Source organism: Cuculus canorus, chromosome 3, assembly GCF_017976375.1.
Source record: "Cuculus canorus isolate bCucCan1 chromosome 3, bCucCan1.pri, whole genome shotgun sequence".
Lineage (NCBI taxonomy): Eukaryota > Metazoa > Chordata > Aves > Cuculiformes > Cuculidae > Cuculus > Cuculus canorus.
The window spans coordinates 87,077,112-87,098,776 of NC_071403.1; the positions used below are offsets into that span (position 1 = coordinate 87,077,112).

Below are 21,665 nucleotides of genomic sequence, written 5' to 3' on the forward strand. Positions count from 1 at the left end.
GTTTAATGTGTGATGGCACCAACTAGCTTTTTGCTATGTGGGCATCCTCCTGCAGGACTCTACTTACTTAACAGCCAGACCTATTAATTTTGACCAGTATTTGACAGTAATTCTGATTTCAAACAAAAAAATCACTCCTTTGCAAGTTTGATTCGCCAAGCACTGTGCATGCTGCTGCCAAGTAGCAGCATTTCTACCCCTGAATATGATCTATATCCTTTTAAAAGTGTGTTGCCTTCAGTCTGCCTCCCTGCCTGGTAAAGAAATCTGTCGTTTTCTGTAGTCCCACAGACTTGTATGACAAGAAGAACTAGTTTCTAATTTTATGCCCATTGAGATAAACCACTAATGCTGGATGAAGGCTAAAAGGTAGGATTATAATACTACCCCACTGAACTGCATTTCATCAGCTATAACTTTCCAAAGCCAGATTTGTAAGTAAGCCCTTTACAGCTAAGGAAACTACAATTATCTTTTCCAGGGCTCCCTATGTTAATACTGGTAACAAATTCAAATGGTTCTATCAACACGAAATATCCCAGAAGACTGAACCACTGCAGTGTGTGTAAACTGCAGATACCGAGGTGCTGTGTACCAAACAAATATTTCATTTTATACCTAATCTTTTATTATTTTTATTAAGTGTTTTGAAAGTAAATAGGGAAAGGCTAAGATGCATGACTAATAGCTAAGCCTGCTGAATGCTGAAACTGGTTATCAAAAGCTACCAAGACTTTGCCCTTCCTCTGCATTGAGACAATTGGTAATGAGGGAGTTCTCCAATGGCCTATTCTCTAGCCTCAAGGAGGCCGGGGATACACAATCCCCAAGGGAAGGTAACAGTTTATCCTTTTCCACAAACACAGAATGCCTCATTTAGAAATGTGTAAACCGCATTTTATTAAAAAACAAATCCACCGCAATGCCGAGAGCTCCATGAGAACAGATGGACACCATATATTCCTTATAATGCTGCTTTCCAACTTTTCCTTAGAAAGACACACACAGGGAGATAAACTGTTAAGTTGTACCTTTTGTGGGAGTACCCTCAAAAAAATAAAATCCTTCACGGAAGCTTTTCATAAAGCAAAATACCATTTTTGTTAGGTGACACCAAATTACCTTAAAAGGTTGCTGGTGTGTCATTCGTCAAATTAAACTTTAAAAGTATTGCTCATACCCCCTGGTCGACTTTTCAGCTGCACTAATCGGGTGGTTATGATTCTGGTTAAATATAAGATGGTTTCCTGTTATTAGCACAATAACTATTTGACAGCCTTTACCAAAATAAACAAACATGACTAATTTTTTAGGCCTGGCAAAATGCTAAAATATCAGTGTGATTAGCCGGTAAATCCCATTTTAAGAAACCTTTTTATGACTGGGGACTTCTGCCACTTTACAAATGTATTCCTCTAAGCCCACTAATTCAGTTAGCCTTTTCAATCCATTGTATTATTCGTGGGCCAGCTTCATTTTGCATTAAATCCACTGCAGAAAGCTAAATTGAACGCAAAAATCAGACTTGATCCAGGCTTCCTTTTGTTCAAAGATAGAGACCGAAAGTCCTCTGCTGCTGCCACACACTTTCATCACCAATTTATAGGAACCGACAGTGTAAGGGAAAAGCAATGAAAGTCATTGTTTTGGGACTTCAAAGCATCTCTGTATCTGGGGAAGGAAATCCTTTCAGTCAGCAGTGCTTTCCCCCCAGACTGCAGGTGGGTGAAAAGTTATACCCAACTGGAAGTGCCCCAGAGCCATAGTGATATTAATGACATACAGGGACTATTTTTAAAAAAATATAATAGTAAGAACACAAGGGGTCTAATTAAGAAAATGAATGGAAAATTGTTTGGTGTGTGCTTTATGTTGAAATGGTGAACATTACCAACAGGCAAAATGACTGCATACACCGCATACTCCTGTCTATTTTTCTCAGAGGCACTTGTTGTCAAGCACCCAAGTATGTATGCCTTTAAAGTGTACCATAGCTTAATTTTAATGGACAAAAAAAATGGAGGGTCAGCCCTGAGAGGGATTCAAATCACTGACAGTGCAGTCCTGCTCCTGCTAAAGTCACGGAGAGTCTTGCTGCTGATTGCACCAGGAGCAGGTTGGAGCCCATGCTGCATTTCTGATTTAAGTGACAACCTAAGCAGTCAGAATTGAGAGATGCTTCTTACATCTGTTAGTGTTATGACAATGACAAGTATCAAGATCAACAAAAAAAAAGTAAATATGTGGACTAATCAACAAGAAAAAAGCCAGTGCATCACAAACCATTCAACTGCACTGTCATGAAGATTTTCTGTGTTTCTTACTGTGAAGGATTTGATAGCAAATCATTTTCCTCCTCATAAAGTACAAACCCGAAATCGGAACACACAGGTACCGAGACAAAAGCATTAATCAAAACTTACCTTAATGTCTTGCTCCGAGCTATCAGTTACAGCTTTCTGAGCAGCACTGGAGAGTGAATTTGCCACCTGTGGCTGAGAGTCTAGGAGCTTCTTCAGCTTCAAATCCATCAATTTACTGTTTTGTTCTGCTAAATATGCAAATACCACATACAAACAAGTGAGATGCATTTAAATGCAGAGTCGCTACAACAATGTAGCAATTTAAAAGGTAGATGTCACTCACTTTGCTATCATTTCAAACTAAAAAAGTAAAAACTCGGTTTTTTTTGTTTTGTTGCAATTCAGATTGTTGCAGATCTGCTTAATGTACATAGATAATTCCTAAGTTTTCAGTTTTCTCAAAAAATACATGTAGCACTAAGCTGAACAAGTAAATGTGCTTGAAAACAGTAGAAGAAAAATACAGAAAGTAGACAATGTTTAAGTTACTCCCAACCTGTATATACCTACACTTTGCTTAAAGAGCCATTTATTTTAAAATGACATATAACAATTTATCATGTATTCTAAGTACTGATAACCCCTAAAGTTTATGAATTACTAAATCATCCTAGGGCTCCTTTGGCACAGCTTCTCAACGTCAAAATTTCAGGATCAAAAGAGACAGTTTTCTAGTAATATTTTACTATGATTAATAGAATATGTTGAAGCTGGGAGAGCTGTAAAATGCTTCATAACTACATTGAAGGGACAGATTCAGTGTCTGCCAAAGCCTCAAAATATTTTCTATCACTTTAGCAACTTGGATCAGTTCAAAGAAATAATAGTTGAGAATTTTACCTCCCAACAGTGTTCATGCTGTATGCGATCATTGACTACATGAATTTGTAACACACCTACACACAGAGTTACGTACACATACACACATAATAAGGAGAAAGGTGTTAATAACTAACCACAGCACAGATCTACAGAGCTAACTCTGGGCAGGAAAACAGAGTAATGCTGGTGCAGAAACCCCCAGACATACACTCTACATGAAGCACTAGACGAGCAATTGCCCCTGAACTGGAGCAAAGGCAAGCATCACCTGCAGATATTATGCGTGTACATCTGGGCCTTGGTTCAAACACACAGAAAACAGCAGTTGATAAGTTTTTCTATAGGCACAGCTTCAATTTTTTCACTGTGGGGTAGTAGCTTCCAGCTGATGTGGAAAGTGGAGCCGTGACTGTTTTGCTATACAGCTCTTTCCAAGTTTGGAGCACTCTGATTCATGTTAGCCAAGATATTTTTGGCACGCTGGCAATCAAATGATGCCTGCCTCCAGCAGCAGTGGGCTGAGCTGGGCTATGACGAAGGATAGTTTCCCTTTCCTCTGGCACACCCAGTCAGGGTGGCCTTAATTGAGGCTCGCATGTAAGTACATGCACATTCTCATGGGTTTATACATAAACATCATGTAATAACTATGATATAAGAGGTTCACAAGTTATCTGATACATTCACAGGAGTGTATGGTAGCAGTACTGACAAATACAGACAGAAGCGATATTTAAAACCAACAACTGGTAGGGACTAAGATTCAGCAGAGGTCAAATTAATTATGGGTCAATAATGATCCCAAATGTGAAATGTCCCTTACAATTTTGCATTTAGGTGCTCCTAGGAGATTCAGCCTTTGCTAGAACTTGGTATGAATTGGCAGAATTCTACTGAGATCTATGTTTCTTATTTAGCTCTAGACTGCTTTCTGTACTACCGCCCAACCTCTTCCTTACTCATCTGTCCCTCTACTACTGTGAAGACTGAACAGCAAAATGATCTCCCAGATTTTTTCCCAAATGCCTTCCCATGGCAGAAATGAAGCCTTGGGTAGTGAGTTTCTATCCCCAAGTAGGTATCTCTCAGGAAAAAAGGTCCACAGAAATAAAAGTTGGTAAGTCACAGGGGCTATGTGACAGGAATACTCATTTACTGATTTTCTATTTCTCCTAAAATAATATTTCTTGGAAAACCATTCAACAGGATTCTACTCTAAATCAGCTTAATTCAAATGGCAGAAACACTAAATATATTGTCTTATGTGTTTGGAAAGGTTAAAAAAAACCCCACCAAAATGACATGACTGAAATCTTCACATCTAGAAAAGACTAGAAAGAAAGTGCTATACACACATCATTGTTTGTTTAATTTACAAAGAGCAAACACTAAACGAAGTGTTTTGATTTAATATATTATGGGTTACATACTTGGGTCCTGCTGGCATGGACAGAACTAAGTCAGAGGATGCTGTAAATTCTCTCTTGTAGTGCCTGTTTCCCAATTCTCTTCTTGTAGTGCTGTCCTTGCCATGCTTCTATGGGCTCAAGCTCACTTGTAGAGAGCAGTAATGCCCCGGCAGAGCAGCACACCCTACTAAGAAGAGGCCCTCGGCAACCTCCAGGGCTGCTGGTAGCAGGCAGACTCGTAAAGAGAACAAACTCTTCCAGCTACTCTCTGTAAGAAGAGGAACCCCACCTTTGAAGATCTAGTGCCTTTTAAAATACGAATCTCCCTTGTAAGGTCCTGAGATATTTATCATCTATAGAAGACGGGACAATCTTCTTTGCTGGGACAATCCAGGTCAGGTGATTTCAGGTGGCTCTGATTTAGAAATCTGGCCTGAAGTCCTCCTCCCCATCAAAAAGCAGGACACATTTAAATCCGCCATTGTTGAAAATAATTATTTTGTTGTTGATTTTAAATTCTAACTAAGCATGAATGCAAAACATTAAAAAAAAATAGGATTTAAAAAACCCTAATGTGACTGAAAAGTCACAAAGAAACAAAGCTATGACAGAGAGAACCAGCACACCAGTACTCAAATGATGATGGAGCGTTAGTCATGCAAAATACACAAAATAGCCATTATTTAAATTACCCGTTGAATCAAGGTCATTTTCTAGGTTAGTAAGCTCATCTCCACCTCCAGTAACAGAGCATTCAGGAACCTCCTCGTTAGTATCTATCTCAATATTATCATCATCCTCATCCTCATCTGTAGGAACATACAGCATTAAGGTTAGTATTTTCTTATGTACATGCACCACCACATTGAAAAAAAAAAACCAAATGCTTTAGAGAACAAGCTGATTTATGATAAAAATGCAAATCATCAAATAAGTCTGGAAGAAGATTTCACTCTGCCCGCTCACGGATTTATCTTCAAACTGATGCTATTCAATATGCACACAGAAGGCTCTGCTGGAAACTCCTGCTACAATAAGGGTAGAGTCTGGCCTCAGCAGTGGCTGTTCTCTCTGCTGAACCTTGGGCTAACTCTGAAAAGCACATGTGCTTTTCCTTATAACTCAAGTCAAATAATTTTCTCTAGACTCCCAGTTCTTTATAAGGCAGAACTGGCACCAAAGCCAGCACGCAGCGTGTTTGGATGGGCCAAGCCAGCAGAAGCACCTGGGAGCTGCACTTTCTTCAGAAAGTTCCCAGTGCAGTGTGACTTGCCACTTCTTACTTCGCACAATATATGACACAACAAACCTTGCTTAGGTCTCCATGTCTCCTACCACTTCTGATATGACAGGGAAAACTGTGACCCAGAACATCACGCTTAGCAAGCACTGCCCTTAGGTACAGCAAGAGCACGCTCAGTTTGCTACTTTATTGTACCACTTTGAATCAGCATTGTTTGCAAGCTACATACTCTTTAAATAAAATAATAATTGTAATTATACTTTATGTCTTCATGGGATTTTTCTACCGAGTTTCTCAGACTAGCTTCTGAATATCACTTGTAAATGAGCCCCATAATGTTTTATGAAGTAGGTGATTATTATAATTATTTATGATGACGATGTAGGTAAATTATGGCAGAGAAACAGTAAGTGGTGTGAGTGATCAAATAGCAAGTGCTGAATTGTGAAGCAGATCCCAGAAAAAATCCTAACTCACATTTTGGATACAAATATATAATTAAAATAAAGTCCATAAAAGATAGATTAGTACTTTCAAAGCATGTAGTTGCATTATATTTACTCACTTTTAAGTCTCACATCAAACGCTATCTACACTTGTTCACACTTACACATTTTTTTTCTATGTATGCATGCATGTGTGTAAAAATGAACAACAGAGAAGGTTGGAGTGCGTCTGGAGAAAGAAGACATATAGTAACTACAGGGACTTCAAAGCACTGCAGAACAGGAAAAAATACTAATAACAATTACAGGACATTGGCGCATTGAAACACTATGTAAACAAAAAGGATCCCAGACATTGTACCAAGATGCCATAATCTTGAATACCAGAAGTCTGGGGAAGTTTGGACCAGGATTAGTGCTGATCACTCCTAAGTCTGCACTTTAGGCCCACACTCTTGACACACAGGTCACATAGTTGTTTCTTTTCGTCACCCCTTTATCTCCACAGTCCCTATAATTCCCATTTTAGGTTTACGAGGCTGTTGACTTTTTAATATGTCTGCTACTCTTTTCTAACCAGCTGCTCCCTCAATTCCTCCATAATTAATCAATGCCTTTTGTGGAGATTTGCTGATTCAGAACAAGGCTCTTGCTGCGACAGACAGGAGCAAAGAAGTTTCCATTTCAGTGTCTTATTCAACATCTGTTGCACGTATGATGGAGCAGCAGTCTGTGAAGTAGGACCCTTCCATTTAAGCTGACCGCCATGACTCCTCTGGGCTCCTCTCCACCAATTCTCAATGGTCCCTGGAAGAGTTAGTTTACTTCCAAATTGAGCCAGATGGATGGAGAAGAACATCTCTCCCCAGCCAAACCAGAATCTGTGACCAGACCTGGGACCTGACAGATGGTGCTTCAGGTGTACAACCGGGTTGGCAGAAACACTCAGGACTCTCTGCAACATCCTTTCTGTTCTCACTTAAATGCACACAAATGGTTTTGTGACCTGTAGTCTATTATTTCAGGTAGCAGGGAGGTAGGTGAACAAAGTAGAAGAGCACAGCGTAATCATCAGGAAGTAGAGAAAGGGATGGGGTGAAAAACAGACGGAAGAGAAAATACAGAATGATGAAGCAGCAACAGCAACAATTCTGAAGTAATCCTGCCTCACAGTCCAGGGAACAACTGTCTCAGGTCTTCATCAAAGCATCTCTACTTCTTCTAATGAGGAGCTAGACTTCTCACATGATTTTAAATACCTCATGAAGATGTCAGAGAAATTCAGTGGCACTCAGAGGCCACAGTACTCTCAAACACATCCTGCAGCTCACACTGAAAGCACATGGAGCTAACAGCAGCAAAGAGCCATGGACCTTAGGAAAACGTGGAAGAGAAAGAAAGAGGAAGCATGCAGCAGCAAAAGAAAACCAAACCACATCGAGCAGGCAATGACTTTCCAAAGCACCCAAAGAAGTCAGCTAGCAAGGTCAGCTCGCAACTACCAGTCACCCAGCAGGATGCTGGATGTGTCAAAACAATCTAAACAAGATGACAGGGTTTAAGACTGCTGGATACTAAGGGAATGCTTATATTAGATTATTTCATTTTCTTTAATTTAATATAGCAAGATGAGATCAGAGGCACTGTCTTTGACACCACCATTTTAGGTAAACAAAATAGATGGGAATGTCAAAGACAACAGTTCCTAGTGTCAGATAATGACCTGACCTAGTATTTAATTTAAAGTTGGCAGGCTTTAACTGAATATGATTATCAAGACATTTACACTTCATTAAAAAAATTAATTTAAAAGCATTAATTTGAAGTAATTTCAGAAATTTTCATGTATCTTTCCAAATCTACAGATTCCTTGTTTTAAACTACTCTAGGTGTTTTGTTTTTTTTTTTTCCCTTCAGTCTCATGTTCTTCCAGTGTATTAAAAAGGGAAAAGTGTTTAGGGAGCATGTTACAACAAAATTTTGCAGTTATAAATTATAAAAGGAACAACATGACAAAGAGATAACAGATATCTTTTATGAAAAGAACAAATTACTGGTGTGAAAAACTTAAAGCACTTGGTATAGAACTAGGGCACATATACAGAAGAGGACTAAAGAGCTGCTTCCTTGAAAAGTATGTAAATGTGGATCCTAGAAAGACAGCAAAGCTTTACTATACTGTGAAAAAACAAACAAACAAAATTAAAGATAAAGGATTAAGTCAACAACTGAACAGCGATGACCATTAACTACACAGCCTGGACTGCACTCTGGACTGAAGACGGCAAAATAAGAAACTTTTAGAACCAATTGGAAATGCCAGAATATTGGTGGTAAGAAGATCTAGAGGCATTTCATAGCTTGTAAGTCTTACTACTTTTCAGATTAAACTGTGTTTATAATTTGCGTTAGTCTCATGACACGGTCAAAGCTTGTCCAGATATGACGGAGTTGCAGCAGATGAAGAAAAGGAATAATTTTCACAGAGAGGTAAAAGCATTGATGGGTCTGGATTGCATTAGTGGGAGAAGCATATAGAAGCTGCCACTAGGGTTGCATAAAGAGTACTTGCTCTTTAGTGAAGAAGATGCCTCCAGGATTGTCTCTGGGAAATCCTTCAAGCTTGTGGATATTCAGATATTTAATTTACTTTCAGGCAGAGTTCACTTTAAGGCTATAGGATGTGACAGGAGAATCTGAACAGTAATAAAGGAAGAAAAGGCGGGGAATGAAATAAATGCAGAGTTGAAATACTGGTTCTGTGTACAAGTAAGCAAATGTCAGGACAAGAAAGTACAGTGGTAACTGCCAACAGATACAAATATTGCCTGTTAAAAATATAAAACTGTAATTTTAACAGTGTATTATGAGTTGGAGACTAAGAATGATGAGTAAGCCCGGACTACTACGTACATTCCCTCCAAATCATTGCCTCAGAAGTAAAATCTGTTATGTACCCTGAACACCTCAAGCACACAAGTGCAATGCAAAGCCAGCTGGCTCTCTTTTGTAAGTTTTTAAACTGCAGTACTTCTTTCTAGCTTTTGTTATTAATTCCAAAACTTCTGAAAACTTTCTTTTGTATTACCATACAATTTGATGCTGCTTCTCCTGTATTTTTCCCTCCTTGCTCCTCTAAAATCTCTTTTCTGTGCCATTTTTGTGTTCATCCTCTTCTCCCTCTCCAGGGGAAGGCTTTTCTCACCAAAGCCTCTTCATACTATTCTTGTCTTACCCCTGTCCTCTCCATTGTTTCCTCCCTCTGCTGACTATTCACTATCTTCAGATCTGAGCCACAAAAGATGGCATGAGATGAGCCACAGAGATGCCATCTCAAATAAAGGATGAAGATGTACCAGAGAGTAAAGAAAACACACTACCCAAATCCCAGAAGAGAAGACAGGTGTCCCACTGCATGGGGACAATACCTAGATAAGATGTTAATTCCATTGTCCCGTCGCTGCTGGGAAAAGGGAGAATATTTGGATTCCTATCTCAATACTGTCCCTGGACCCATTTCAAGACACTGCTTATCAGCCTGAAGCTAGTAGGACATCTAATAAATTTGAAACTGCCATCCCAAACCCTCTGGCAGTTGGCAGGAAGAAATACTTTCTGTCTCTCATGCCAAACAACCTATGAAAAAGACCGGATTTCGCACCAAAGGATGCTGCTTATACAGGAAAGTTTCAACTTGCCATAGGCATTTGAGTTTTTCACACCATGATTAAATAAAGCCTTTTAAGGGAGAATGTAGCATCAGTGCCAAAGCACGAAACTCTCTGGGAACATAGAGAGATCACATTTTCACCTACAATATTGAGCAAGAAGTTAAGACTTTTAAAAACTCCAAATTCCCAAGGCTGAAATGTCACTTTTTTCTGGAATAACTGAATTGAGAGAGAGGAAAATTATTTGGTACGTTCCCTTTTTGTAAATTAAAATGCGGCAATCAATGCAGAAGAAGAGATTAATGAAATGTAATGGACAAGATAGCTTGGAAGACATAAGACATTACTATAAGCTTGTCTCAACTACTGCATAGGGAATCCAGGCCTATGGACAGAAAAAAACTACTGCAAATGCAGTCAGCGGAAATATTCAGAATCCAATCATAATAAGGAGACTGTCCATTAAATTCTAATTTTTGGTGGAAATCAAAACATGATAAAGACTAAACCTAGAAATAATTATAATTTAGTTGGTTTATAAAGCATTGGTACTGTTTCACAGAACTAGTCTATTTCAGCTGAGTGAATTTCTTGAGCAGAGATGTGGTGTGGCACTTGTCATTACCAGCAGTGTGGTACAAGTATGTGGAAGATGTGCCACAAGGAAAGCTTTTGAGAACAAACAAATAGAAGGAAGGGCTCTAAAATGTACATGGACATGAAAAGAGCAAAGAAACATAAAAGGAGACAGGGAATGAAAACTGGAAGTCCAAGAGAAGTCCAAAGAGCTTGGCCAAACTATTATATGAACAAAGGAAAATCAAGGTAGAAAATATAAAGCAAGGCTATAACTCAAAGCCCATGCAAAAGTAGAAAGCAGTGAAATTGTTATACTGGGTAAACCCAACAGGTATAGTGACGATAGCTCTATAAACAAGTTCTCATCAGTACTGATACTGTCTCTTCTTTTAATAACACTGAAACTGCATGCATATGCAATCTATGTATATAAATACACTTTTTTTTTTAATATGCACAGTGCAGCGTTACCTCTGAGACTGCTTACAAATTGAACAAAGAGCAGGAAGAGCAACAACAAAATTCAGAGAAAGATAACAACAGTGAAGTCCACATCCCAGAAAGCAGCGTACTGGGATATTTGGCATCATTACAAGTGAATCACTGGGACAAACCAAGGTTACTCCTAGCCAGCTGAACTCTCAGGATATACTCAGAAACTGTGTCTTACTTGGAAAGGAGAGATGGCAGGAACAGCTACGTACAAGCACAATGGAACAGTGAGGATGAAGTAATCAAGTAATTAAACAAAGCAGGATAGGGATTCATAAATTGTGAATAGGTATGAAGAACCCCATCGTCTACTTAACATACAAGTACTGTTCCATTGTGCACAGCCTGTCTTACTCCTTCCCTATCAAAGACATAATTTCCCTATTTATCATGATAGTTACGTTGGCAAGCTTGGTTTAATGGGCAAAGTGAGAAACACTGAGCACTCAAGACATAACAACTAACTGTTTTTCTCTTCTGTGCTAAATGGAACAGAAGCGTAGGGTTTATAGTGCAGTAAGATTATAGTAAATATATATGCACCTGTATATATACATTTATACATACATATATAGCAGAATAGAAAAAATATTGTTGTTGAATTTACATGCACTGTGAACGTAATGCTGGATTTTCTTGATCTTTTGGCTTACAATTACATGTTAGTGTGAGAAATACAATTTCCCTTTAGAATACGCATAAGACACTAAAGGAGTAAGACACCTGTACCGAAGCGTGTGCTCAGCACCCATTTGAGTTTGAGTGACACTATGTTACACTGTATATGAGCTCATAGTACTGGCAGGTATATGAATTTTAATGACATTTCAAAGTCAGTTTAATAACGTTATAGTGATATTACAACTCAAAACCTGTAAAGGCAAGTGGTTTGTCACAAGACCGCCATTTACAATCAAAAGGTTGTTGCCCCCCACATCCCATGGGCCACCTTTAAAATTCTAAATTCTCTTCCTAAGAAGTTTTTTGAACACACGCAATACAAAACAAAGTATTTCTAATGTTTTCCCCTCAAATTACAGTCATGCTCCTGTATAAAAATATGTATTGAAGAGATTTTATCTAACAATCATGAAATTCTAAAAAAATGTGGGTAATGATAAATCTGCAAATAATGGGCTGATATGAGTTCCTTGATCACATAACACATATTTCTTTCAATCACATTTATGCTTTTCTTTTAATTACTGAAAATTAAGTCGCACAACACTGATTTAGGAAACATATTGACAGCCAGGTCTTTTGATACGTGCACCTGATGAACAACTACGTTTTGAAGTGTGAATAAAAGTGAGACCCAAAAAAGGTCTTTGGTTTCTAGGTTGCCATAGGAATAAGATACAAGGTTCTTCAGCTCACCTCCAGATGCCTTTGACCTTTCTTTCAACTTTTCTGCAGCCATTTCACTGTAGCTGGGAAGTTCTGACATCTTCACTCCAGATCGAGCTTCTGCTATTAGCTGACGAGCTCTCTCTCTCAGCTGCCGACGCCGCTCTTCATCTTGCTGCTAAGATATATTGAACAGTTGCCAACTCAGTAATTGACAGAAATGCAATTTCATTCTCAATCTGATCATCATGATAGTAACTGGTTTACAGCATGGTGCTTGGCCCACATTATAAATAGGATGCTCGATATCAGTTGGGTGTCACACCACAATTTTTAAAGACATCAATGAATCAGGTTTTTTTTTAAAGAATTCCCCAAATTATTAATGCATTAGAGACCTAAGTATTTGCAATTTAAAGCATTCATAAATTATGATCTATAAAAATACCTCAATGAGAATTCTCAGACACTTTTGTCTCAAATTAATAACTAAAAAAAGTTTTACTGTGGCTATAAAAATGATTTTACTAAATTGAATTACTTGTTTGAGTAACGTTTTCTCACAGAAATGAGAAGCCAGATGTTGCTCTCGATTACTCCAATCACCAAGCTGACTTCAAAGTGTAAAGTGACGTCAAATCTGAGGCATGGAAAGGAATCTGATCCTTAGATTTCAATGGATACATCTTTTTTAAAAAAAATAAACTAATGAAAATTATTGAAAAACAACAGATGCCAGGGCAGAAAAGACTTCGCATTGCTTTAAAACATCCTGCTAGTGAGGTTTTGGTCAGTAATTAAAAAGATCATATTGGAACCATCCCAGACAGTGCTGTCCCACTAAAGCTCTTTGGTATCTTAGAAGTATGATAATATTTCAGTTACATAAGCGAGCAAAGCTCTACAGCATGAAATTTTGGAAAAGACTAACCCACCCTACTTAATCACCCCTCCTCTCAAGAGCAGAAATGCTCATAAGCGCAACAAAGTCAGCTTTTGGCTTTCAAGTCAAATCTGTCAGCAAGTTTGTATGATTGACATAATGACCAGGATAAAACCCAGGTACAGGCAGCTGACCTGAACTAAGTGGAATATAACGAACTGCCTAATTTTGGAGAGCCATCCTGGCAGTCTTCCCACCAACCTAAAAAATTCTGCACCCCACACCCACAGATGCTGGTGAGAGCTGCTGCTAAGTGCTATTTAATTTAAGCAATCATTAATAAAACCAAGCACAAAATACTAATTAGGTACATTTTATCCATTTCCATGTAAATTGTTTGTTTGTAGCTATTTACTCAGCATTGTTCTTGGCACAATAGAAAAAATGCAAATGGCTGAATCAGAATGCAGCCCTAATGGGACTTTCTGTTTATAGCCATTAGCCCAGAGGTGTGCTGTAATTCAATCCTCAAGCAGCAAGATTTAGCCTCATTAACAGCTTGCATGGGCAGGTTACAACTCATAAAACCCTACAGTAAACAAAGTATATGGACACAGCACAATATCTTGTCCCTGAGTGACAGAACCCTGATTCCCTATCAGATTGCCTTGATTTACTTTTCTCCTAATATCTTTCCCCTGGAAAGACAATTCTGCCTGGGCCCTGCAAGGCAGCAGGATGGCACATGGGCTTTGTTTGCTTTCTCACCCTTTAACTTCCCAGAAGACACAGAGCAACAGTTCTATCAAAAACTTATTTGGTAAAGTACACATTAGATAGACAACTGGAAAGCTCCCCCTCCATACCCTCCTCCACCCCACTCCTATTCACTATAATAGATCAATTTAATGTAATTTATAGCCAGCCAACTGACACAGCAACCAATTTTATTTCGACCCGTGTTATTTTGTAACATTAATTACATTGAACTTCACATGAAATAAAACCACTCAAATCTCTACTACTTGTAATTCCTGGGATACAGGAATCTGTGATTTTGATTTCAATGACTTTTAAGATGGAATGTGTAAAATTTACATTAAGATTCCCATGTGGTTTAGCGTCAAACATTTTAATCAACTATAGCACATGTAGTGCAAAATAAGACCAGTTATATATTTGGGACAAAAATGCCCTCAACAGAGGAGGCTGGTTCCCCATTCTCCTTTTTTCCCCTCCTCCTGAAAGAGAACTTGTATCCTGAATTATTAGCATAGTTATTAACATCGGGGGATCACCAAGCATACACAGATTATTGTGGCTTGTGTTTGTGCTGATTAAGCCAATCATCACCAGCAGATAAGAGAAAAACCAGCCTAGTTCTCACTTAAATTCAATTCAGGTATTTGAACCCTCAGTTACTGAACTTGGCAGAGGAAACACTGGTGGAAGGAGTATTGAAAGAGAGCAGAAAAAATAGGTAGCTTAAGTTCTGAGGTACAGAACAATTATTAAAGAGCAAATCAATTCCTTAGACTTTGGAAAGGAAAGCACTCAGGAGAGGTACAGGGGCATGAACATAGATACTAAAAAAAAGAGGAGGCACGAAGAGAAGCTCTGCACCAGGAAAGGGCAATGCAAACACACAGTGATTTTTTTTTTTCCTGCACAGTTGAAGAGAAAACGCAGTAAAATATTTCACCCTCTAACACGAACCTGACATGCCACAGAGGCATTAAAGTTTGCTCTCTTATTTTCCCCCAATTACTTTGTAATGTTCGAAAGATCTGCCACACGGATGCACAGCAAGGAAAACTTCACCATTTAAGGACAAACTCTTCAAGAATAAGTAATGTAATTCCTTGTTTCCCTCCTATAAAAACGTATTGGTATGCAATTTTTATATTTCACAGTTCACCGACACCTCGGCAAGCTTTCTTCCACTGCTTCAATGGTGCTACTTTTAATTTTATCCTCCTTAGTCCTAGTAATTAAAGTGATCAGCAGTGGCATCCCAACGGCTTTGACACAGCAACAACCCCCTAGCAGACTCTGGCTTTTGAGGGGAAGGGGAAGAAAAAAACAGGACAGGAGTTTCATTTCACTGGAACAAGAAAATCAAGCTTCTCCAGTCCTCAACTTTATCCAATTGTTCTTTCACCAGCCTTTGGATCTTAAGAAACAAATAAAAATGGCTGCCATTAGGGGGTCTTTTTTGTACTTGCCGCAGACAGCAATGACTGACATTGCTTTGGCCAAAAATGATGCTGCGGATTTGGGAAGGTGAATTCAAATGTGAAACACTGTCGGGGCAGTTGCCGAGATCATCACCCGCTGGCGATGTCGCTCGGCAGCAGCAGAAGCTGAGGGCTGAGCAACTCAGTAAAATATCAAGAATGGTAAAGTCATGCAGGGGAAAAGAAAAACTCCAGCCACCCCCATAAGCCCCATCTCCTTCAACCACTATAAATTCTGCAATCTTCTTGGTTTTTTAAAAAAAACAAACAAGCTCTGCCAGGGATTTTCAGTCATCCTTTGGCAGAATTTTGGGAGGATCCAAACTCAGTTTACACCAGAAGTCTGATAATGTATTATCCTCTTCCTGTAAAAGCATATATATATATAATCCTGTGAGCTGCATTTATCTGAAGTTTAAAAAGAAAATTTTTACTGTGTCCATAGACTCGGGGGGAAAAAAAAGTGGTAAATCAGTGATACTCCACAGCAACAAAACTAAACCAGATATGTACCTATGAGGGGGAGCAATTCCCTTAACTGTAGGTTTCAAAATTGTCCGTGGTCTGCCCTGAGTGCACAGTACATCTAAGAGAAAGAACTTGACTGCCATCTCTTTCATCATTAGACAGGAAGAACGGCTCTGTTATTAGCCATTCAGAAAGAAAAAGACTTCTGTGCTTGTCCAGAGGCAAGGATTACGAAAATGTACCTATTCAGTTAGTAGAGAAGACAGAAATAAAATAAAATAAAATAAAATAAAATAAAATAAAATAAAATAAAATAAAATAAAATAAAATAAAACAAAACAAAACAAAACAAAACAAAATAACACGATCTTTAAAGGTTTGGGCAGGCTGGGTTTTACTGTGAACTCGATCGGCTCTTGTTTGAGTAAATAGGATTTGGGATGAAACATTAAAACTGTTTAGCACATCTTTTCAAATCATTTCAAACTTTTCTTATGTTGGTTTATAATATAACCAGACATGCTTGTAAATGGCCACACCTGCTCATTTCTCTGGGGATGGCCTGATCTCTGCCTTTTCTAACAAAGAAAGGATGAGAGAAAAAAAAAAAAACCTCAGCCTTTCTTGTTGTAAAACAGAGTGGAAAGTCAAAATCTTTCTCAAGTTTGTCCCATCTGGTCAGATTAAATCTTTGATCACCCTAGGGACCACATTTATGTTTGGTTTCTACGACTATTTCAGAATAGCTCAAAATACACAGGTAGTCAGCAAAATATGAATTGCTAAGATGGGAACACTCGACATAAACAAAAGTGCATTGGCCTTGGATTTCTGTGGTACTTAGGTCATAGGAAGTGGTCAGCAAACGCAGATGTAAATAACTTAGATTTTTTCTGCCTTCTGCCTGGTGTCTACATCAGCTAACTTACCACCAGTACTCTGTATATAGCTTGAAAATATTTTTTTCATGAACGTCTATCACAAAAGTATCAAATCACTCATCATAAATAAGTAGCTATTGGCTTACGATCTATGGCACTGATGGACTAATGAGACAAGACAGAATGAAAACAGAAGTAGCCCAAAGCCTAAAACTGGAAGACTCACAAACAATGTCTTACCAAAACTGTCCCCTTTAAGAAAAAAAGCCTGCAAAATTCAGAATAAAATGGGGTTGTGTGGCTGTAAAATGGAAAACACCTCCTTAAATCTAGGAGGTATTTTTAAAGGAATGTTAGCCAGGAATTTTCTATTTATCTTTTTTTTTTTTTTTTTTTTTTTTTAATATGTTGTTCTGGAAAACTTACAATTCATTTAGTACAGTACTTCTGGTGTGAGGAATGCTAGCTGTAGAAAAACAATCCACTGATAATTTAATTCCTCATGTCACTGTGAAATTGAGAAACTCTTAGTTTACTGAATGAACAAAAATCTATATATTTGAAGAAAAGAATGGCTGACTAAGTAAGTATCACCTTGTGCTACATCCAAGGCCTCTTGCTGGTTGTCTGGCTGCTCTTTTGTAGGCAAAAAGGAGCTGAACGCTCTCTGGCTCCTTAGATCTGGCCCAACAAATGCACTGCCAGTCATGCACATGGATCCAGCTTAAAACCCAGTGTGAGCCTAAAAGAAGCTAGTCAAACTGGCACCTACTCATGCAGAAGGAGATAGATTTGTCATGACAGGCTGATTATTCAATGTAAAGAAACAGTTTAGCTTTTCTAATCTGGTACAAATACATCTTTCTCAGAGAAAAAAGTAAAAGGTCTAACAGTTCAAGTATTTAAAGTAAAGAAACCAACAAAAAAATTGTAACGTCAAAGTGAACCATAGGTATTTGTGCTAGAGCATTCTGCAAAACAGCCCTGCAGTTCTATTCAGATAAATAAGATTTAACCAGTTTAACCCTTTAGGAGCTGCACATCTATGTGACGATCAAGGCAAGCATTTCTATTTCACACTGCACTTGGCTGTACAGCAGGTTTTAAGGACAGGCTGAAATACCTAATTCCAAATACACTTTCTGTTTTCCTTCTCTTCTCGCTTGCCTGCACAGATACTAAGAGTGAGGCGCTTTCCCAGCGAACAATGCGAGGGCAGCCCCGCCGACCGATGGGGTTCCCAAGGATGATCATCAAGAAAGTCGATCTAAGCCAAAAGCAGCAGCAAAGCCCTCTGCTAACTTCTTCCCTGGAATTTTCTCTGCTTAGGCAAGTTTGTGCTCTTTATCATCTGGGAAGTATAATTAAGGACAACAATCACTTAAGGTGGCAGGGTGCCGAAGCTTGTTACGCCTGTCACCATGACTGTCAACGCTACTGGCCTTACCCACAAACAGGGTCTCAAGTGTGTGGGCTGAGACGTATTCCGAAATAGTGCCACCATCCAGACAGGGCAAAACGTCCCATCGGAGATCAACAGTCTAAAGATGGTACTTCCTGCATCTTTCCACAGCCGAGTAATAGACAGAAGGTAAAGAAGCTGCTTACTCACTGTAGGAGTCAACATTCGTCGAGCTCCACTTAAGGGATTTTCTCTTGTGTAAACTTGACTTTATAATTAAAAAAAAAGTGGTGTTACGAAACAAAGACTTTTGGCAAGTCTATGGGATATGTAAAATGGAGAGCAGCATCTTTCAGACGGCTGTCCTGGCAAGCTTCCTTCTCGGGCAGGCAACCCTGCGCTAAGGGAGGAGGACATGCCCTCCTGAAAAATTCTCCTGATTCCCTCTCAGCCAAACAAAGCAGAGCAGGCTGCAGGGCGCCTCCGAAAGTTGGGATTTCCCCCACCCCTTCTCTTAATTTTTGGGGGAGGGTGACGGGATCCTAGTCCACTTGTGTGTGATGAGAATGGAAAGAGCAAGTGCAAACCTTGTGCCTCTCTGGATACTATTTTGCTGGGTTTTTTTGAAAATGTCCTGCAAACTGCTGGCAGCTTGTTTTTAATGGAAAATACCAATCGCCTAGGATCTATACCTAGCCTTTTGCCAATAATGAGAAAACTTCACCTTCTGTCCCCAGCAATTCTTAGGAAATCTTTTGCTGTTATTCCTACAAATCCAATTACAGATTGTTGAGTAGCTAGTGGAGTAAGCTTATTGAGGAGTGTCACATCACTAAGTCGTGCGTATGTGTTTCAGTTTGTAATGTGGTCTGAGCCGCTGTAGAGGTGTCAACTTAAAATGCAAGTAAGTAGCAGAACAGGGCTAATCCCAGCCACTACTCCCCTGCAGCCAAATTGTAGCGCAATGAATGACAGTGGAAATGCAAAGATGCCACTGTGCTTATCACACACAGCCAGATGGTGGACCTGGATCAATGCACACATGCCACGATCAATGCATTTGATAAAGAATTAAGAAGAAAACTGTACATGTTATCAAAGAACTTGTACATGGCATAATTATGATTCTGCATGTGCTTACTGATGATATTGGAGACTCAGAGGCAGGTGATAATGAAACTGATAGGAAGAAATAGCTTAAAGGCTACAGCATATGGCCTCAGCACTAAGAAATCTTGTCAAATAGTTCAGAAAGCTTTTTTAACTGTTATTACAGACTGCTCATAGTGCAAGCTGGTGGCAACGTTTTAATTTTTTTTTTAAATCTGAAATGTCAAAAAGTTACAAAAGCTGTACTTTTCCGAATGGTTCAGAAAATAATTAAGACGCTATTGTGTTTTAAACACGGCAAAAAAACCTACAGGTAGAGTGAATGGTCACAGTTTTGGGGGTGGGGGTGATTGGGCATTTTTTAACATATAATTCTGTGCTCCCTGAATAAATGTATTTAGACTCAAAGGATGCTTGTGTTGGTTTAAGGAATGTATCTGGGTAGCAATTTGCATTCGGCACGCCAATTTCTACAGATACAGTTTCAATATTATTTCTCATCAAATGTAGAGAATTTCCCTGTTACTGTTTGTGCTCTGTCAGCTGCATTACAGCCACCTTGAATGTGAAAGAAGGTAATTAACAATTGGTGGAAAATAAAGTCTAAAGTAATAAAAAAACCCCATATACATTTATAATGTATAAAAGTTACCTAAAATACAAATTCTCACGCTCCAGTTGATAGATGAGCTCTCTAATCAACGCCTGGACGTAACTTAAGTGCTCTCATTAGTGTGAAGACCTTCAGGCTAAATAAGACTAAATCCCTTAAAAATTGCTTCTGCAATAGAAAAATCCCCCTTACAATTTTCCTCTGCCTAAATCATATCAATTAAAAAGGGGGGGGGGAAGAGAGGCATTTTCACATGACTTTGTTTTAACTGACACTCAAAAAACTATCTTCTGAATCCAATTTAAAATGTTTCAGCAAAAAAAGTTCATTAGCAATCAAAGAAACAGAAAAGCACGCCGAGTCTAGTTTCTCTTTCACTTTAAACCTGGATCTTTAATCAGCGATAAGGACTATAATGCCCATTGAATCCTTCGCCTTGACTTTTTTTCCCAACCCTAAATATTTAATCAACATTGCAGTTTTACATTAAATCATAAAATTTACCTAAATGAGCCTCCAGAAGAGAGAAGTGCGAATATTATTTGCAGCGGGCTGAGGAGGGCCCCCCCCTCCAACTCCCGAATTTCAATTTGTCATGACAAACCATTGGCTATTAAATTCTAAAGGCACGCAGAGTGCATAAAGAACTGATGGCTTGATTAGCTCTTGTGGTGCAATTGAAGGAGCTGTCTCTCTCCCCGCTTCTCCATTTTGAGAAACACTTTGATCTCCGTTCAAGTCAATTCATGAACATCAACTGACAAGACTGCATGAAACACCCCAATGGTTAGGCCCAAACTCGCAGCAAACTATTTGGTTTCATTAAGGCTTCAGGAGAAGTGACCAGTGACAGTTCTTTCATTCAGAAGCCAACAGGCAAGTGACTATTTCAACTTTAATGTGCACAATGTACTGCTGAAGGCCGCTACACCTATAGGCAGTCACTCAAGTATGAATGCCTTTACCTACTATTTTGTGACATGTGAACTACTAAGTGCAGCTGCAGTCTTATTAATGCATTTGCCCAGATTTGTTTGCAGGGCTAAAGAGATGATTCACGGTATTTCTGCTGCAAGAAATGCCTCTTTCATCAAAGGAAGGTAGAAGAGCAGGTGCTATATAAAAGCCAGCGATTAAATAAAAATTGCATTTCTAAATGCAGCAATTTACTAAACATTTGCACGAGTGTAGCCAAAATAATATCCATTCTGGATGAAAATATAAAAGATCTTAACTTACATCACCTGCAAAACGCAGGGTATTTGGTCCGGTTTTGAGCTCTGCTACAGTAAACTACTTATACACCACTTGCCCCCTTTTTCAGTTGCCCTCTCCAAAGACTCCCACTTCAAAGAGTTCATTTTTGCACCAGTTCCTGTCAATGCAGGTCAGAAACACTAAAGTGGAAAGTGGCTGCAGTGCCGTGGCACAAAGAGTCTCCGCGGCTGAAATCAAACAAAGCCCAATTAAACTAATCATAACGTCCCAGTGAACACAAGGAAGCTCACCTGGTATTTCTGGACTTCTTGTGTGAATTCCCAACTCTACTCGGTACTTGGTACTATAATTACCCTGACCAAAATACTGTGAAATTACTGCTCTGATCTACTAATGGCTGCAAAAAATGAAGCCGTTGTGGTTTCATGCCAAGGGGCCGTAGCAAGGTGGCGCAATGCTTTCCGACAGAGACGACAACTAC

At 38.9% G+C, this 21,665-nt stretch overlaps 1 protein-coding gene across 11 annotated transcripts in view; it reads right to left on the reverse strand.

Annotated features, from left to right (window-relative positions):
• EHBP1 (EH domain binding protein 1) overlaps nt 1–21,665 on the reverse strand; it is a 219,885-nt gene that overhangs the window by 39,580 nt on the left and 158,640 nt on the right. For 3 of the 11 annotated variants that reach the window (XM_054062084.1, XM_054062082.1, XM_054062081.1), the window contains 3 exons: nt 12,403–12,550; nt 5,287–5,403; nt 2,424–2,548 (listed from right to left, as the gene is read on the reverse strand). In XM_054062084.1, coding sequence (XP_053918059.1) covers nt 2,424–2,548; nt 5,287–5,403; nt 12,403–12,550 — 390 coding nt within the window. Of the gene's footprint in view, nt 1–2,423; nt 2,552–5,286; nt 5,404–12,402; nt 12,551–21,665 lie in introns of all 11 variants that reach the window. The other 8 variants (XM_054062083.1, XM_054062080.1, XM_054062079.1 and 5 more) reach the window with 3 other exon arrangements.